The sequence below is a fragment of the Patiria miniata genome, unplaced genomic scaffold (assembly GCF_015706575.1).
Source record: "Patiria miniata isolate m_02_andy unplaced genomic scaffold, ASM1570657v1 HiC_scaffold_12, whole genome shotgun sequence".
Lineage (NCBI taxonomy): Eukaryota > Metazoa > Echinodermata > Asteroidea > Valvatida > Asterinidae > Patiria > Patiria miniata.
In genome coordinates this window covers 6862937-6881527 of record NW_024037050.1, presented here as the reverse complement: position 1 = coordinate 6881527, position 18591 = coordinate 6862937, and the positions used below count along the sequence as shown (strand labels likewise).

At 43.1% G+C, this 18591-nt stretch overlaps 1 protein-coding gene across 1 annotated transcript; it reads right to left on the bottom strand.

The window, feature by feature from the left end:
- Nucleotides 1-5113: 5113 nt before the first annotated feature.
- On the bottom strand, nucleotides 5114-16632 carry LOC119718829 (cytochrome P450 3A18-like). The gene is made up of 13 exons (XM_038188251.1): nucleotides 16539-16632; nucleotides 15931-16024; nucleotides 14895-14950; nucleotides 13603-13699; nucleotides 12942-13058; nucleotides 11674-11762; nucleotides 11256-11395; nucleotides 10787-10932; nucleotides 10431-10559; nucleotides 9689-9909; nucleotides 8533-8670; nucleotides 7929-8091; nucleotides 5114-6532 (listed from the first exon to the last, which is right to left on the bottom strand). The coding sequence occupies exons 1-13, from the start codon at nucleotides 16613-16615 to the stop codon at nucleotides 6452-6454; spliced, it is 1548 nt and encodes a 515-aa protein (XP_038044179.1). The 5' UTR covers nucleotides 16616-16632; the 3' UTR covers nucleotides 5114-6451.
- Between the last annotated feature and the right edge of the window lie 1959 nt (nucleotides 16633-18591).

The following is an 18591-nucleotide window of genomic DNA, read 5'->3' as shown; positions in this document are numbered from 1 at the left end:
TGGAAGTGGTAATTTTAGACCCCTATATCATATTAATTATCTGAGAGCGCAACTCTACCGACTGGGCTACTGGCTCGCACTTTTCAAGCAGAAAATTTATAATATGTATAAATCTCCGGTTGCAAAGGGTGGTGACGTCAAAAGTCACGTGACGTCGTCAGTCGCCCCTCCCAAACCCCTCTGCTCTGACGGGAAAAACTAAATATTGTTGGGGACAACCTTGGACTCGAACCCCCAACCCCGAGATTGATGATCTGACAGCGCAACTCTACCGACTGGGCTACTGGCTCGCACATATCAAGCTGAGAATGTATAATATATATAAACATTCGGTTGAAAAGGGTAAATTCCCGGCTTGATAAGTGCGAGCCAGTAGCCCAGTCGGTAGAGTTGCGCTCTCAGACCATTAATCTCGGGGTTTGGGGTTCGAGCCCCAGGTAGTCCCCAATAACATTTATTGTTTTCGTTTGTGGACAGGGGCGACGACTTGTGACTTTTGACGTCCCCACCCTTTTCAACCGTTGGTTTATATTATAAATTCCTGGTGCGATAAGTGCGAGTCAGTAGCCCACCCCGTAGAGTTGCGATCTCAGATCATTTATCTCGGGGATTGGTGTTCGAGCCCCAGGTTGTCCCATTCAACATTTTTTTTTTACGTCAGTGGGGAGGGGCGACTGACGACGATACGTGACTTTTGACGTCACCACCCTTTGCAACCGAATGTTTATATATTTTATAAATATCCGGTTTGATAAGTGCGAGTCAGTAGCCCAGTCGGTAGAGTTGCGCTCTCAGATCATTAATCTCGGGGTTTGGGGTTCGAGCCCAGGTAGTCCCCAACAACATTCATTTTTTTTCGTCAGTTGGGAGGGGCGACTGTCGACGACACGTGACTTTTGACGTCACCACCCTTTTCAACCGAATGTTTATATATATTATAAATTCTTAGCTTGATATGTGCGAGCCAGCAGCCCAGTCGGTAGAGTTCGGCTCTCAGATCATCAATCTCGGGGATGGGGGCTCGAGTCCAAGGTTGTCCCCAACAACGTTTTTTTTTCGTCAGAGCAGAGTGGTTGGGGAGGGGCGACTGACGACGACACGTGACTTTTGACGTTTCCACCCTTTGCAACCGGAGATTTATATATATAATAAATTCCCAGCTTGAAAAGTGCAAGCCGGTAGCAAGGGCGGATCCAGAACACAATTTTAGGGGGTGCCCAAAAAATTTTTTGGTCCCCCAAAAAGTGGGTCAAAAAAATTACGGCGTGGGGTTCGGGGCCCGCTTAAGGGCCCCGAAATTTTTTTGGATTCTAGATGCTCTGTGGTGCGATCTGAGGCAATTTCTGACCACTTTAACCAATGTTTTTTGAGGAAAAGATGGTGGTGTACTCATTGCCTGCCTTTATTGCGATGTCACATACAAAAAATTGGTTTCTTTTTGGGGGGGGGGGGCATGGCCCCCTTTGCCCCCCCCCCCCCCCGATCCGCCCTTGGCCGGTAGCCCTGTCGGTAGAGTTGCGCTCTCAGATCATAAATTTCGGGGCTGGGGGTTCGAGCCCTAGGTTGTCCCAAACAACATTTAATTTTTTTCGTCAGAGCAGAGGGGGTGGGGAGGGGTGACTGACTACGACACGTAACTTTTGACGTCACCACCTTTTGCAACCGGAGGTTATATATATTATATATTCCCGGCTTGATAATGCGAGCGAGTAGCCCAATCGGGAGAGTAGCGCTCTCACATCATATCTTATCGTTACCATGACACGTAGATATTCGCACCGTAAATGCAGTTGACTGCACGGGGGGGATGACGCCACGCAAACCCCGTCGAATTGCGCGCTACGACACGGACAATTCCGCCGGGCATGGCAGTGCGCGTAAATTAATAATTTTAGTCATGTCTTGGAAAAATATTTTTCTTCGTAGACACATTTTCTTGAAGCAAAACAATCCAACATCAATGTGGTAAAGAACAACAAACTAAATAAAACATTAAGGTCTAAAATACATAATTTTGTTGTTGATCGTCTGCCACTGTGCACTTCGTTTATATCTCCCGCCATACCGATCGATAATCAGAGGTCAGCGGTCACATGCATAATGCAAAATGCGTCCCAGTAATGGCGGGAAAGAAAGAGGGCGCCCTTTCGTAAACCGCGCTTGGATTTAACCAAGGGCAAGCCGATGTAATCATCATGGATTTCAGCAAAGCGTTTGACCTTGTTCCAAATCAGATTATTATCAAAGCTGAAACATGTTGGGATCTCTGGCTCTTTCCACGACTGGACAAAAAGATCTCAACAAGTAGTCCTAGAGGGCAGTTCATCCAATTCAATACCTGTGATATCAGGAGTGCCCCAGCCCCAGGGCACTGTTCTTGGACCGCTATACTCTTTACTTTGTGTCTCAACGACCTTCCGGAAGGAATATCATCTCAAGTGAGACTTCTTGCAGATGTGAAGTCCGAACTACGGAAGACAACCAGAAACTACAACACAACATCGATACTCTTTCATACCAAGAACAGCAGCTCAGTGGAACTTACTTCCTACAGATGTCAGGGAAGCTACTTCAGTGGAGTCCTTTAAGTCAAGGCTCCATGAGATGCAGTTGTCTTCAACACTAAGGGGGCCTACTAACAAAATTGTATAGGGACTCTTCTAGTCGTGCACCACGAGCCTGCAAACCGTATATTCCGTAAAGACAGATATTCTGGAATAAATGGTAGTGCCATCAGAACGATTTGTTTATTAGGCCAAAACAAAAAAAGTCTCCGGTTTCTGGTATGCGCGCGCGTCGCCGTAGCCATGCGCGTCGGCAAAATGAAAACTTTTTTTTCAATGAAAGATGATTTCTCAAAACCACCAAACTCACTGGTTTGAATGGAATCCTGCTGCTGCACAATTTTAACGTGTTTTTAGATTGGGTTATGGTCGAGAAGCTTTATGTGGCCTCTCTGGACTCCCATATATTTGCACTAAGTTTAGTCGGGCACCATTTGCAGTCATCAGCCGACATTTGAAGCAAAAAAATCAGGTAAAAAAAAAAAAAAGCCGCGTCGCCGCACCACTTTTTTGACAAACTCCATACCAGAAACAGGAGACTTTTTTTTGTGCATAAGATTCGGAGTGCCAATGCACAGACAATCAGACAGTCACGCCAGTAGTCATGCCAGTGCAGTGGCTAGGGCGATCGTGTAGTTACGGGCCCGGTTCCTATGAAAGGGAACAATTTATTTGACTTATCAGACTACATGTAGTTGGCGACATTAACAACATGCAGGTATGTCATAGATATAGGGCAGGGTTTCAAATTTTTGAGTGAAATTCGGGGGTAAAATGACGATGACAACGACAAAACGCAACACGAAAAAATAAAGATGACGACATGCGCGCTGAATCGGAGTCCGAGAACGCAATTCTTTCCTCTACCGAAGAAACTGTTCAAAATTACAAAAAAAAGTGTCATTAGAATTGAGAGAAGTCTGCTTTAGGTTAAAAAAGCTCATTTTTGAGTGATAACAAACCCTGGACTCTAATTTGATCGAAACTAAACAGAGGCCCTACGGGTGCACGCCTGTAAATAGGCCAAAAATCCGTTCGCCGAGCTCAGGAATAAAAGTTATTCCCTCAAAATGTTCTATATTAGAGAGTTTTGAGAGCCATAAAATTGGGGAATTAAAGAGATATGGTAATGAACCTCTGGCTCGGACTTGGGGCTTCCAATTCTGAGCATGCTATTGGGCTCGAAAGTGGCGCAATTTTGCCATGTTGTGGCGGGATCCTTTTTCAAGATGGCTATATACTTTTCCGCTTTGGGGAAAATAGGCAACCTCGTCCCCAGTGCTTACTTTATTTCCAACTGCGTTTCCAATAGTAAACCCTGGATAGGAAACTTTCTTCCTGTATCCTGATTGGATACCGCAATTGGCTAGTAATGTATTTTTATCGTGTACTTGGTGCTATTATTCACAACGTGCAGTACGTGTTTTCGCGATCATTCGTCCACGCCTTCTCGAAAATACTAATTTCCTTTCCAATTTGCTCATATTAATATGAAATATGATACTGCATGTTGTCTCGATAAGATCGTAACAATTTGATTTCAAAAATCGTGTTTTCGCAACTCACGCCGTGCTTGCGCTGCTACGAATTGACTCTGTGTTTACCCCAGAAACCGCATACAAAAACAAACGCTAATGTGTAACGCATATCCAGGCACCAGACTGTTCCTCATTTGCATACGTGTTCAAAAATCTTGCACATGCAAATGATCCAATACCAGGGTGAGAGAGCAGGTTTGCCCCCCTACACTACACGATCGCCATGGCTATAGACCCGTGAACGCTCATATATCTGGACTGTACAGTAGGCGTTCGTATGGGCTCCATGCCCTTCTACTTCTTTGGAATGACAAATCCTATGCCACTCGAAGTTCTTGGATTGATATAAGCTCTTATGCAAGTTCTGATCATCCAGTGCAGTGTAAGTGGAAGGTCTCCAACCTGGATTTCGAGCATGTCGCAAGTCCAGAGAATATAAACAAACGCTATGAAATGCCTCTATGTGTGAACAGATTTGTAATGGCATATAGAGTTTCATGCTTTTATCACAAAGTGCACAATTATGTCCCTGTATGCAGCTCCTCTAGTAGTTCTAAAGTCCGTTTGTCCGTGGCAAAATGGTTTTCAGTCCGTTGATATTCAATGACGAAATCAGTATTCATCATTTGGTCATTTTGGGAATACGTTCCTTTGTGACACTAATCAGTCCATTTTAACTGACAAAAGAAGACGTTCACAACGGACAAACAAACCTTTCGCTATGCGCCTGAAAAGCGGATGGTCACTTTGAGCTTCTGTACATAATTATTTCGAGGGAACGAAATAATGTTTCGAGGGAACGAAATGATTTCGAGAGAACAAAATAATATTTCGAGAGAACGAAATAAAAAAACAACAATCATCATGCCTGTCCCTTGAGGGGCTCCGTTCTTTAGGGGCTCCATACCTTATTGATTGCATTGCTCGTTCTCCCCCGCCCCCCGAAAAATATTGATAAACATTGCTAAATCTCAACGTACTTTTTGCATTGACACTACTTTAATTCCCCTTTTTAATTCATTTATTCGTTCATTCGTTTATTCCTTTATTTATATTTAAATTAATTTCTTGGTATATTCGTCTTTTCACAGTTTCTTTTCTTCATAATTTTTTCTTCATCAACACCCAATGTCCTATAATTCACCTTAGCGTATAATGCCCGTTTACCAACCTGCCGTAAGCGGCGCCCTTCCTTCCCCGTAGCCCCAATTTGATGACGTCATCGTGTTTCACAGGACACCGTACAAATAGATACCCAGTGTCCTGTCTGCTCTATATCTTTGCACCTACAGTCCTACGTAAAATGCCTCATAGAGGAGAGTGGCGCAAATGTTTACATCTGTCCTCCCATTAATATGGGGCATCGTGATCAGCAGTTTCTTCTTTTGCTGAGCATAAAACTTATCTGGATAGATGATAGCCGAAAGGCCAGTCCAAAAGGAGGGGAGGGGTTATTAGTATATGATGAATAATCAATTAGTAATATAAAAAAACTAACATGAAATTGGTGCATTATGGAATAAAAAACAAACCCACAATCTTCTGTCATCAAGAGGCCCCACAGGAAGCTCAGAGGAACGCCCGAAGCTATACTACTGGTGTCTATTATCTAGTTGCTACTATAGGGCTATATTTATTCACCCAAGTCGGCAGTCAATCAAAGTATCAAGGAGGATTAATTGTAAGTTAGAAGTCACTACCAAATCAAGCTGGATCAAGTTTGGATACAGACATTTCCAATGGACAGCCAACAAGTTCATATTAGGGCACCCCACCCATGCATGCATGGGAGTCGCCAGGATTTGTTTTAAGGGGGGGGGGGGGGGCAAAGCACATTTCGCCCCAAAATCCTTTTACTTTCGCTAGATGATATTCTCAATTTATCATTTGTTCTGGGGTGGGGAGGGGTGGGGACCTCCCGACGCCCATGCGTGCATAATGGAGATGGTCACTTAGATGCTGCATAATGGTCAAGTTTCTCGAATTTGCCAAAAGAAAAATAAATAAAACCTGAATGTTTACCCGAACGTTACCGTTTTGTTTTGTCCACAGATTCTGATGACATCTCACATGCTATTGACAAACAATTTTTTTCTAGAAGACAACAATGTTCAAGATATTTAATTTCAGAAGTTTCTACGAGACAGATAATAATGTAGTAGGTCACTCCTTTTGCTCGATCTAAAAAATCAATGAAAAATTCATAATCCATTACTAATTAACTTTAAACATTCTTGTGTCAGTATCCATTGATTGTTCTCATTTCACTGCACTATGGGTTGGACCTAACCTAATCTTTGGATCTTTCGTCTCATCCGTCTTAGCCTTTTCCCGTGAATTCGGAGAGTCTTAACGATCCTTTCTTGGCATCACACGCACAAAGACATTTTGTGGCTCCAGCATTGTCATCTTCCCGAACGTCAGAGGGATCTACGTGAGGAGGGAAAAAGATAAAGTCATACACGTATGGTGTTTTGCATGAAGTGGTGGCGTAAATGACGTCTTTCGTTACCAAACCCTTCTACAGGGGTGTCTAACAAAACCGAACCCTCTCACAGCCCCCCTCTCTTTCACAGCTTGAAAGAAATACCTCGCAATGTATCGAAACATTATGCGGAGAGTATTATACTATAGTTCATTTGCTTTTCAGTTTTCACCAACGAGAAAATCGTGCCAATGGGGTAAATTCTTATTCATTTTATTGAGTTGTGGCCAATTCAAAATAAGTGCCGATTTTTCAATCTGTCCACGGCCTCATCATTGTCATTTGTAGGGATGTAAAAATGATTTGGAGTGAGGCTGTTTTTGCTTTAGCCCTAGCCCGACTGCCATTGTTAACAAGGCTACCAAGTGCCGTCTGGTGCCAATCATTTATCATGATTGTGACTTCGTATTCATGAGATGGGGATCAACACTACGTGAGTTCGGACTTCAACCAATCACCAGTGCGTTGAAGTTTAATTTAAAAAACAACTTGGCCTATATAGAATCTGCAAGCAAATTCATCGAAAAATTGTACTGTCTGAAAGTAAGTGAACAGTTAGTAATGGCCAGGAGTTGTGTACAACATAAATGATTATTTTGTCCAAGCAGTACAATTTTCAAGACGTGAAAAATCAGACATATTTTCCAGTTAGTGTTTTAGGATAGCATGCAAGTCTGACGCTGTTCACAGTGACGGTGACCGCTCGATTGTCCGACGGTTCGATTGTCCGAATGTTCGATAGTCCGAAGGTTGAAAAGTCCGAAGGTTCGAGATCCGAAGGGCTCCTTATATAATCCGAAAACAGAATGAAGTTAAATAATGAAAGGTTCGGCGGCCCAAAGAAACGATTAAGTTCGATAGTCCAAATCGACAATAAGGTTCGACTGTCCGAATTGAGCATTATAAATGAACATTATAATTATATGGACTAGCGTGCCTGAATTCGCAAAGTATAAACAAATCGGTGTTTCAGGGAAATCCGAAAGCGGATTAATGAACCTTCAGGCTATTGAACATTGTTTTTCGTTTCGGACTGTTGAACCTTCGGACTAATATTTGGACCACCGAACCTTCGGACAAATGAACCTTCGGATTATCGAACCTTCGAACTATCGCATCAAATGCTGGGATTTACGAACCTCATTTCATTTTCGGACTAATATCCCCGGCTGTGGGAAATTTGTGTATTCGGACTACATATCGACCCTTTGGATCAATAACCCTTTGGACTACGGAGCCTTCGTATAGTGACATAACAAGAGGCGAATATCATCAGTCGACAGAGGCAGTCGGACTACTGCTGCACCTATACAGCTATACCGGCGCAGTCCTATAACTTACCGGCGTTTCAGGGCATGCCTCGAAGCGGTATTTCTGGAAGACGCGGGTCATGAAGACCTTTGCGAGGAGCATGACGAATTTGACGGCGATGCAGATACGTGGACCGGCGCCGAAGACAATCCACCCCAGTGGGTTGACAGAGTCCTTATTCTGGGGGCTGAATCTGAAAATGTAGAAACAGGGAATAGGTTAGCACGGACATCCAGGAACTTCTGAAAATCTCCTTATTTTGTTCCTAAACCTGTTTTTCATTTTAAACTGAATGGTTCAAGTTTGGAGTGATGTATGATTACCCATAGCTACCTGTGAAAGTTCACGTGCTAATGAAAAGATGCTTTCACCGGCTGACATAATCCTTCGCTGCCCTATATGGCTTCATGTACATTAAGTGTCATTTAGCACCCAGTCAGAGGGGGTTAAAAACGCCATATCCCACATCACAGCGGCCAACCATTGTTTTGCCATATCTTGCTTATTGGTCGGGCGATGCCCGGACGGTGATTTGCTCCCCCAACTCTCCACCCTGACACCAAGCCTGGACACACTGATGCCCAAAGCCCATTTGCCAATTTCATGTTTCAGATTTTCTTCAGTTTCCGTATACCTTTCCGGATCAAACTTCTCTGGGTCTGCCCAGATGTCTCCATCATGTTGAATGGGATAAAACGGGATGTTGACCAGAAGTCCTTTCTTCAGGGTGTACTTGCCATAGGTAACAGTCTCTGCGCAGACACGGTCAGCTCTATAGCGACAATCAAAAACAATCAGAAAAACAAACTTAATTGAAAATTGTATTTTTTTTGTATTAGAAAGACACTTTGTGGTCAAGGACAGGGTTCTTTTTCAGTGCTGGTCCGTATATTTGTAGGTGTGGCACCATCACCCCCCCCCCCGAAAATATATTTCAGTAAATAAATTGCATCTTTAAATGCACATCCCTCGTTGAGAGGCAAGGGCGGATCCAGTTTTTACTGGGACGGGGGTAGCTGTCAAGGGGAAGTTTAGCAGGAATATCCTATTTGTTGCGGGAGAGGGGAGGGGAGAGTTGGGGTCATTTGGGATTGATCTAGCACTCGATGGATTTGAAACGTCTTTCTTCCCTTTCAATTAAATGTGCAACCCTGTTTGCCACCCCCTTCAATGAAGCCATAGACAACAGGGGCGGATCAATGCAGGTTGGGATCAAGGGGATGGGGTTGCTGACAAGCTGACAAGAGGGGATTTAGCTGACAAGTTGGGGATTTAGCTGACAAATTGGGGGTTGAGCTGACAATAGGTGGGTTTAGCTGACAAGAGGTGGTTTAGCTGACAAGAGGTAGGTTTAGCTGACAAGAGGTTGGTTTAGCTGACAAGAGGGGGTTTAGCTGACAAGAGGGGATTTACCTGACAAGAGAGGGTTAAGCTGACAAAAGGGGGTTTTGCTGACAAGTTGGGGATTTAGCTGACAAGAGGAGGTTTAGCTAACAATTTGGGGATTAAGATGACAAGAGGGGGTTTAGTTGATAAGAGGGGTTTGGCTAATAAGCGGGGGTTTAGCTAACGAGGAGGTTTAAGCTGACCAGAGGGGGATTTAACTAGCTGATAAGAGGGGGTTTAGCTGATAAGAGGGGGTTAAGCTGGCGAGGAGGTTTTAGCTGACAAGAGGGGGATTTAACTAGTTGATAAGGTTTAGCTGACAAGATGATTTGCCCATTTGTCCCAAGACTGGGGGGGGGGGGGGGTTAAATCTCCCTGCCTCTGAAAAATGGCAAGGGACTCACAGTAAGGTTGGTGGGTACATGCGGAAGCACTCCTGTATCACCATTTCTAGGTACGTCATTTTGCTCATGGTCTCGTAGGTAATGTCTTCGGGTGTCGGTGCAAGCCTGTCGATCTCTTCAATCATCTTGTCCTGTACTTCGGGACTCAGTGCGAGCTGATAGGTTGCGCATACCAGGAATGTCGACGTTGCCTCGTTGCCTCCAGACAGTAAGATTACATTCTGTCGACAATGGGGAAAAAGTCCCACCAATGCATTGAATCTTTTTTAAAGGCATGGGGGATCGTTAGCATTTATCAGCTCTGTAATTTTTTTTTTCGTAGAAATATCTTTAAAATAATCTGAAACCCTCCCCCTTGCTCTGACACCCAAAAAATTATACTGGTAATAATGTTTCGCCTGTGCACAAAATACGGACAGAGCCAGTGTTAAATATATGGATAGTGTTAATAATCGTCGGATTTGAAAAGTGCCCCCATTGAAAGTATGGTACGATACCCCTCCCACCCCCCTATTGATTTTCGGAGGCCAAGTGTCCGGAGAAAAAACCTGTCTACATTTCAATGTTTTTGCTGATCAAACCCCCCCCCCGCGAAAATTCCTGGATCCGCCCCTCATAAGAGTCCAGTTTTCACACAATACACCGGCTCCATGTCATAATGACCTTGAAACAATAGCTTTGTACTATCAAATGAGCAGCTCATTGGCAAACTTGTAGTGAAGTCAGTTCATTGAACATTTACCGCGCAGAGGAACTCGTTGTAGGTAAGTTTCTTCGGTTTACCGGCAGCCTCCTTGGCCAGCTCTTCTTCAGTCGGAACATCTCCTGGAAACTCTGTGTTCTTCTGGTACATTTCATTCATGGTAACATACTGTAAGTTAGAAAAAAAACCTAAAAGTCAATTATTAGTACTGTGATCATCTGGCAAGAGAAGTAGGCCTACCCTGGGGAAATCTCCCCGTACTCTAAAGAGATGATGTCGCTCCTGTGACTTGGTTTTGCTAATGAACTTTTATTAAAAGAAATTCAATGTTACATTGGTATTTTTTACGTCAATTATTGGTCTCTTTCTTATCATTGTCATTATATTTCACCTACCCCTGCGGCACCCTCGCGCCGCTGTCGTATCTGGACTCCTCCTTGAAAAGAATCCTCTATGATTTTCTTGAAGAAGTTCACCGCGTCTTTAGGGATAATGTTGGACCCCATCATTTCGAAAAGCGGTCCCAGTATTGGAAAGATGACTGTAAATAGATAAAACACCAATTATTTGCGGGTTCAGGAAATAATTAGTTTTTGGAATATGTTCCCATTTATGATGTTCGACTGCTTTGGATTGATGTAAAAAGTACTTAATGACACTGAGAGGTCTCCCTTGTTTTGAGTTTGTTTTGAAGGAAAACGTCAACCCTTTGGCTACGGCTTGCAGTATACACACGTTTCTATGGCAACACAGTGCAGCCGGCTTTGGCCACATCACATTGACTTGTAAGCCGCAGCCTCAGACACGGCCTTAATACCAAGTTTTGTGTCTGTAGTCTGGTTCCTATGAAAAACTAATACTTACTTGGGATCAACGTGATCATGGATGGCTGGAATGCTTTCTCCACCTTGGTCACAAACGGATGGTCAAGATTGGCCTGACACTGGACATCCAGACCGTAGATAATAGCCATGATGGTTTGGATGAAGAAGCCCAGATAATTCCTGGGAATACAGACAGAAATGGTAACTGAAGCATTACAGGGCACAAAAATGTTTTGTAAACCAATTTGATTTTTTTTTTTTTTTAATTTTTTTATTTGCCAAAAAGACTTCATCTCAGCAAAAAAAACCATGTTTTTAAATAAGACATTACAAAAATTGAGTAGTGGATTATCTAAACTAACTGCATGAGAAAAATGTTTTGGTTTTATTGGTTGAAGAATTGGTCCATCCAAGGAACTAGATAACTTGTTCTGTTCTTTGAGGAGACCCGCACTTACTTCTTTGTGTTGAGCGGTTTGTTTTCGGCGTGAGACTTTCCCATGTTGTCCAGGAGAGGGCCGCAACAATCGCTGAATATTTCCACCATCTGAATATAAGTACAGAAAGAAAGCCAAATAAATTATGTATGACACCTTTCCATGGGTATGGTGTATACATGTCGAATTCGCCTACCAGTTTGTCCGACTGGAATGTAATAAGGCATAGTCACACCAATCCCAGATATCCTTTCTATCGAACGTTTCTATTGGGCAACAACGGTGGGTTGTATAACTTTCGACTAACCACAACGCTCAATAGATCGTTTATGTTTCAGTCATCTTTGATGTGTGTGCTTTAAATCTGTGCAAAAGGGATACACATAAGTATGACCTCTTGTGCAGTCGTTAACATAATTATATAGCAAAACACACATCAAAGATGTGTGCTGAGTGCAATTGAAATACAAAAAAAATTAACATACAGATTAACGGTAGCAACATTGTGACAAATCTCTCTTGTGAGTTTGTGAGGTTCTGGAAAGAACCGAGGAAACTGAGGTTCTGAAAAGAGCCACACGGTTTTTTTTCTTCAAAACCTCACATACTCACAAAAAAGATTTGTCATATGGTGCTTCCATTAATCGTTATGCTATTGTTGTCTTCACCGTGCAAACCTTCAAATCCTATGTTTCCCCGTACAGGTGTCACTTGGCAGATTGTCAACCATTGCTTGTACTCACAGTTGGTACAACCTTTGTACTCGGACATAATTAAATAATAACAATACATGTAATAATATAATGTGTACATGTACTTATAAAGCGCGCTTATTATAGACCATTATTATATTGCGGCCATTTGGATTTTTCCCATTCCAATCAACGTTACCAAAAAGAGGCTGGAAGGAAAAATAGTCTGGTTCCTTTTTGCGCAAAAAAAATTAGCATTCAGTACTGTAATTGGAGACAGCGAACATGACTGAAATGGTGGCAGCATGATAAAGGTCTATTGATGCTCAAAGCGCTACATCATTATTACGCTGCTCAATTGGGCAAGTGAACCATTCCAAAGACAATCTCAGCTCCCTGGGCGCAAGGCAGCTAAATCATGCATCTCTTTTCTCACAGGAGAAGCAATGAGTGACAAAGTGCCTTAGGCCTACCCAAGGGCACACGCACCGCAATCCCAGGCTTGACTGGAACCTAATTACCCTCGACCACGAATTCAATGCATGCCACGGCCCCAACCCTGGCTATTCGGTTTGAAATGTTTAATGCTGTTTATACCTGTCTGAGCTTGCTTGCGGTGAATGCTGGTGTGATGATGGCACGGACGTCTTTCCATCGTCGGCCTTTCATGTAAAGCAAAGTACCATTCAGTGGGAAACCGGCAGCAGGAATGTCCTGTTATGCGTCAACAGAGTAAAATGACCAACAGACGCATTGCAGTATTGTAAGTTCAGCTCGAGAATAACTAGACTCCCCTCCCTCAAAATAAATAAATTAGCCTCTTTCATCACGTATTAATTCTGTACGACATTCAGTTGGATATCTTGGCCCTTTGGCTTGTTCGAAAATTATCGGCCGGGTTGGATATTTGTACGATATTCAGTTGGATATCCCGGCCTATTAGGCTTACAGTGGTTCGGGAACTGCAGGACGGGTTTAGGTATTTGTAGTACGATATTCAGTTGGAAACCTATAGCCCTATTAGGCTTACCCTTTGGAACGGGAACTATAGGGCGGGTTACTGTACGATATTCAGTTCGATATCTAGGCCCTATTAGACTGGTTCGGGAACTACAGGACGGGTTGGATATTTGAACGATATTCAGTCGGATATCTAGAGGCTCAATTAAGGTTTAACCTGTGATTCGGAAACTATACGGGACAGGTTGGATAATTTTGAGCAATATTCAGTTTGATATCTGGGCCCAATTTATCTTACCCAGTGGTTCGGAAACTTGTTGAAATCGGTCACCAGAACCCTTTTCGCGATGTCAATATCCGACACAAAGAGAATCGGGTATTGGAATTTGTATATTCTGCAAGGAGAAGAAAAATCAAGTTTAATACTCCAGTCTCACTCCTTCAACAAGCTTCAACACGTATTCACATTCTTTGGTTTTATTTTCTACTTTATCTTAGACCCCTTTACACAGGACTGCGACCTTTGGGCCTCCCTTGTGCGGCCATAAAACTGGCCAGGTCGCCGTTGGAGGCTCAAAGGAGGCCGAATGGTTGCCTAGGTCGTTCAATTAAAGGTGGTACACAGGATGTTCAAACATCGCCATGGACGCCATGGTCGCCGTAAATTTTTGAACATGTTCAAAACAGTCGCACAAAGGTCGCCAAGGAGGTTGGTTGCTCAAAGGTGGCTCAAATGAGGCAGAAGGGAGGCACAAGCATTGCCGTGGTTGCAGAATGGTTGCACAATGGTCGGCCAATGGTCGCCACGTAAATAGATCCGTTCTGTTGCAAATTTTACCGTCAATCTGGGCGATGCTTCCGCCTCCCTTGTGCCTCAAGGGTCGCCTATGAGGCAGAAGCATGGCTGAATGGTCGACCAGTGATCGCCGTTAGTTGCCGTTGGTCGCCGAAGATGGCACAGAGGAGGCACAATATGGCTGCCCAAACATTGCTCGGGGTCGGTTATGTTGTCTATAATCGCGTTGGTTGCCGTAAGTTGCACAGGGGAAGCACAGGGGAGGCAGGCAAGACGTGGCTCAGTGGACGCACAGGTCGCTCGTAGCTGACATGAAAATGCCCGGAAAATTGCAGTTTAGGTGGTTCAAGGGAGGAACAAGGATCGCTGGAGCAGTTACATAAAAACCCGATTTTCTGGGTTTAGGCGACCATTGAGCGTCCAAAGGTGGTGCAAAGGTCGCAGCCAGGTGTACAGGGGGCCTTAGTGCTTACTGGCCTTTGGATTCCAGAGATCGATATTATAGGCTAATGCCTTTTTCTTTTGAGCAATGCCAAAAATAGCGGGATCAAAGTATCGCATATCAAAAAAGTGCCCAAAGGTCAGCCAGCGTGGAAAGATTATATATTAGGCATATAATGTGGTTCAATTGCACTGAGAAACACACTGGAAACCCATTCCGTCTTGCTTGAGTTCCATTTAGGATAAGGCCTTCCAGTATGGAAGAAATTGTAGATTCTTCCTAGAACGAATTCTTCTCAGAAAAATAAACAGATTCTTCTTCCCAGAACGAATGGGAACAAAATTAATCTTACCCAACTACTTTTCCATATTTCATGACGCATTCCTCGGCATAGAGGTTGTTGCCTTTCTGAAATGTGGAAGGGATTTCATTTGAGCATGGTCATCAAATAGGTCATAATCAAAGTCAAAAATTCATATCGACATTTCGTCGAGTTTGGGAAAGAGACGAACCTTCCGACGACGAACCAACAGGACGGTGAGGTCCTTTGCCCTTTTAGTCAAAATTTTTCTCGCCAAACTCGAAGTTGTTCTTGGAAGAATTTGAAAATGAGTATACAGTTTTTTGTTTTATTTAAATTCATCACAGTAAGTGCCCGAAAGCGACAAATATGACACAAAATTAAAGCTGATGTCATCAACATTAAATATTGTTGTTGTTCGTTTGGCATCCAAAAGGCCTAAGAAAAGAATTAAATGCCAATCAATGGATACAAACACACGCTCGTGTAATTCGAAGAGAATCTTTTCCATTCACTGTCTTTGGTCAAACTGATCGATTTGGACTATTAAAACCGGGATTAACATTGACATTCATAACTGAACTGAAACAACGTCCAACACTTCTGTTGCGCCCCATCCAGGGGCGTAAATCGCTTCACAAAAGTGGGGGGGGGGGACATACTGTGGTCAGAACCAATGCGAGCGCGAACCTCGAAGCCCTTACGGCCCGAAAATAATTGGATTCTAGATGCTCTATAATCATTGAATCAGCTATTATATTCTGAGCTAAAGGCGTGGGATTTGGGGCCCGCTTAAGGGCCCCAAAAATTTGGGATTCTATAGATGCTCTGTGGTGCTATCTGAGCCAATTTCTGACCACTTTAACCAATATTTTTGATCGAAAGGGACATTTGATATTCAAAGAGTGTGTGTGAAGGGGGGGGGGGGGGGGGCAGGGGACATGCCCCCCCCCCCCGCACAGGATTGACGCCCATGGCCCCATCACCCTACGTTTGTCACAAAAACAAACGCCATACGTCTAGTTTTTCTTCTCCCCTTCCCCCCTTTAACTTTACTATGCATCTAAAAACATTTTGTTTAACTTACCCTCAACCAGTCGATGGCATTGCCCACGATAGGGTAGTATGGGACCACAGGAATTCCCGCCCTTTGGAAAAACTGATGGCACCACCAGTCATAGCTGCATGTGAAAAAAATGTGTTGAGCATCGGAGCAACACAAACCACTATTTAGTCTGTAAACTACGGGTAATGTTAAAAAATGTTCCTTAACTAAATAAAATAATGGCATGTGATAAATTAAGGGCATATATAGGGTTGTTTGCGTTTCATGCATTTTGTCGTTTCCAAAAAAAAGGTAAAGAAGAATGTTCCAAACCTCACCCGTTGAAATTTCAGCTCAGTGGATATAAACACTGTTTATATATACTGAAAAACTGAAACTGAAAAACCATGCACAACCTTTAATTAGATCAAGAAACACAAATTACATGTATGTGGCACTCTATAATTCAAAAACAACCCAGTCAGTTGACTGATCGTCAGAAAAGCACCTATATTTCTTGATTTTTTTTTCTCGTAAATGACAGCAAACCAGACGGAATAACTTCACGGGGTGTTTAGACTGTAGGACGATTTTAATCCAAATTAGATTGTTAACCGTCATTGAAAAATTCAAAAGCTTCAAAACCTTACGCCAAAAAGATGAGGATGGCACCAATTGCGAGGGTCCAAGTCACGGAAAAAGAATCGCCGAATATCCAGAACGCCATTTTGAATCGAAACGGTGTACGACGTCTCTTGTGTGCTGGCTGTATCAGACACTGCACTGACTGCCATCAAGCGAAGACATTCGTGAACAGACATTGCCAAAAGGGGCAGGTCAAGTATATTTTTATCTCAAAGAGTTATATTTGTCCTTTTTCATTGTGAGTTTATCGCGAAAAAGTGCGCCGGTGTCAACTTTGGAACGCCGAGTTCACCTCGGTGGGTGGCAAATCTATGCCCGACGGTGAAAATGTTGTGACCTGTTTTGGGCGTAATACAGGGTGAATAAAAAAAAAAACGAAACCCAAATATCGGGACAGTTATTGTTTTAGTGAAGTTCTGCATGTAGCACTTTAGCCCAAAATAAACGAAACCAAAATGTCGGGACTATTGTTTTAATGAAATTCTGCATGTAACACTTCTAAAATATAGAAAGCCCAATTCATAAGCTTTCTTTTAGTACAAGAATCATTCAAGTCACTTATGTAATTTTTAAGTTACGGAATTTTAAACACAACCACCGTTTTTAAGTTCTGTCCACGGATCGCCATATTTTCAATGGGGAGCGCCGATAAAATCCTAAAATCAGGCACACTATATTATCTACAAATGCACCTTGTCACGACTATTTCTTTAGGGGGAGACCGTTCGCATGTACATCACAATCCTTCTTTTTGCTAATGCAATTTTGTTTACGGATTTTTTTTGGGGGGGGGGGGGGGGGGGGGCTAGACAAAAAAAAAATTGGGGAGGGGGGCTAAAGACCCCCCTAGCCCCCCCCCCCAAAAAAAATGGTTCACAGGTCACCATGCATGTCCCAACCAACGCCATTTACTTCCAAGAGAAATGAGAAAAAAAACAGGTCTGAAGAAAAGAATAATGTAGGCCTACACAAGCTATGATAATTATGAAGGTGAACGAGACAATAACTATTGATAGCTATGAACTACATTAATGAGAGAGATCTTGATGGGATCGAAATGCCAAACCCTTTAACTGTTTACGGGTTTGTGAACATTTTTCATATATGGTGTTAAGAAGAAAAGGATTTTCGACATGGAAATGGAATCATTACTATATACTGGCTCTGGATTTTAAAGCAAACATTTGAATCAATGTCAAGTGCTTCGTTATCTTGAGCAGTGCAGTTGGCCCGTTGAACATTGAAGTTGAAAAATTCGATTTTTCCAGAACCCCCAGATTATCAGATTTAATTCATGCCAAGATTACCATTAGTACGAATGGGACGCGTTTGCTACGCCTAGTGACTGAATGTTTTTTTTTGGGGGGGGGGGGGGGTATTCGGAACTGGAACATTCATTTGTATATATAGTGCATGATAAATTTGGGGGCCTTTGGTGTGGATTTTTGATCTTTGAACGGGGTCTGACCTACACGGGTGCCACAGTGAACCGAAAAGGTCAAAATAGTTTGACTAAATTTATATACACAATTCACACATTTTTTGGGGTTGGGGGGGGGGGGGGACGCTATGTGTGGCTGGGTGTGGCTTTCCACTATTACCGGACGCTCCGTCCCGCTTTGGTATCTGGCACAATGGACTCTTTTTAATAGGCCATGATTGGTAGACAATACACAGGACGAAAATCTATCAATTATTCCGAATTCGCTCCACAGACTCAATTATAATTTGTATATTTCACCCCCCCCCCCCCACCCTACCCCCCCCCCCCCCCAAAGAAAGATAAAAAACACTCACATCTCGTTTATGGCATAATTATGGTGCGAATCGAGGATTTCCTACTGTTCCTCATCATAGATCTTTTGCTCATAAATTTTTGCACCATCTCCCGTTGGCTTTGTACGCGTTTTCTAATCGAGGACGTCCTCGATTTGACTTCTGTCCGGTTAGTGTCACAATATAATTCAGTGGACCCTCGATTTACACCATAAACAAACCCACACACGTGCTGTTTAATCAACATGACCATTATGGTCGGACTCAGTTGACGATAAACAT

Coding starts and splice junctions, on each gene's coding strand:
- LOC119718829 (XM_038188251.1), bottom strand. CDS start 16,615: ATGGCGTTCTGGATATTCGGCGATTCTTTTTCCGTGACTTGGACCCTC. Junction 10,560..10,786: donor GGCGCGAGGGTGCCGCAGGG/GTAGGTGAAATA, acceptor TCTAACTTACAG/TATGTTACCATGAATGAAAT. Junction 9,910..10,430: donor ACAACGAGTTCCTCTGCGCG/GTAAATGTTCAA, acceptor CATTGTCGACAG/AATGTAATCTTACTGTCTGG.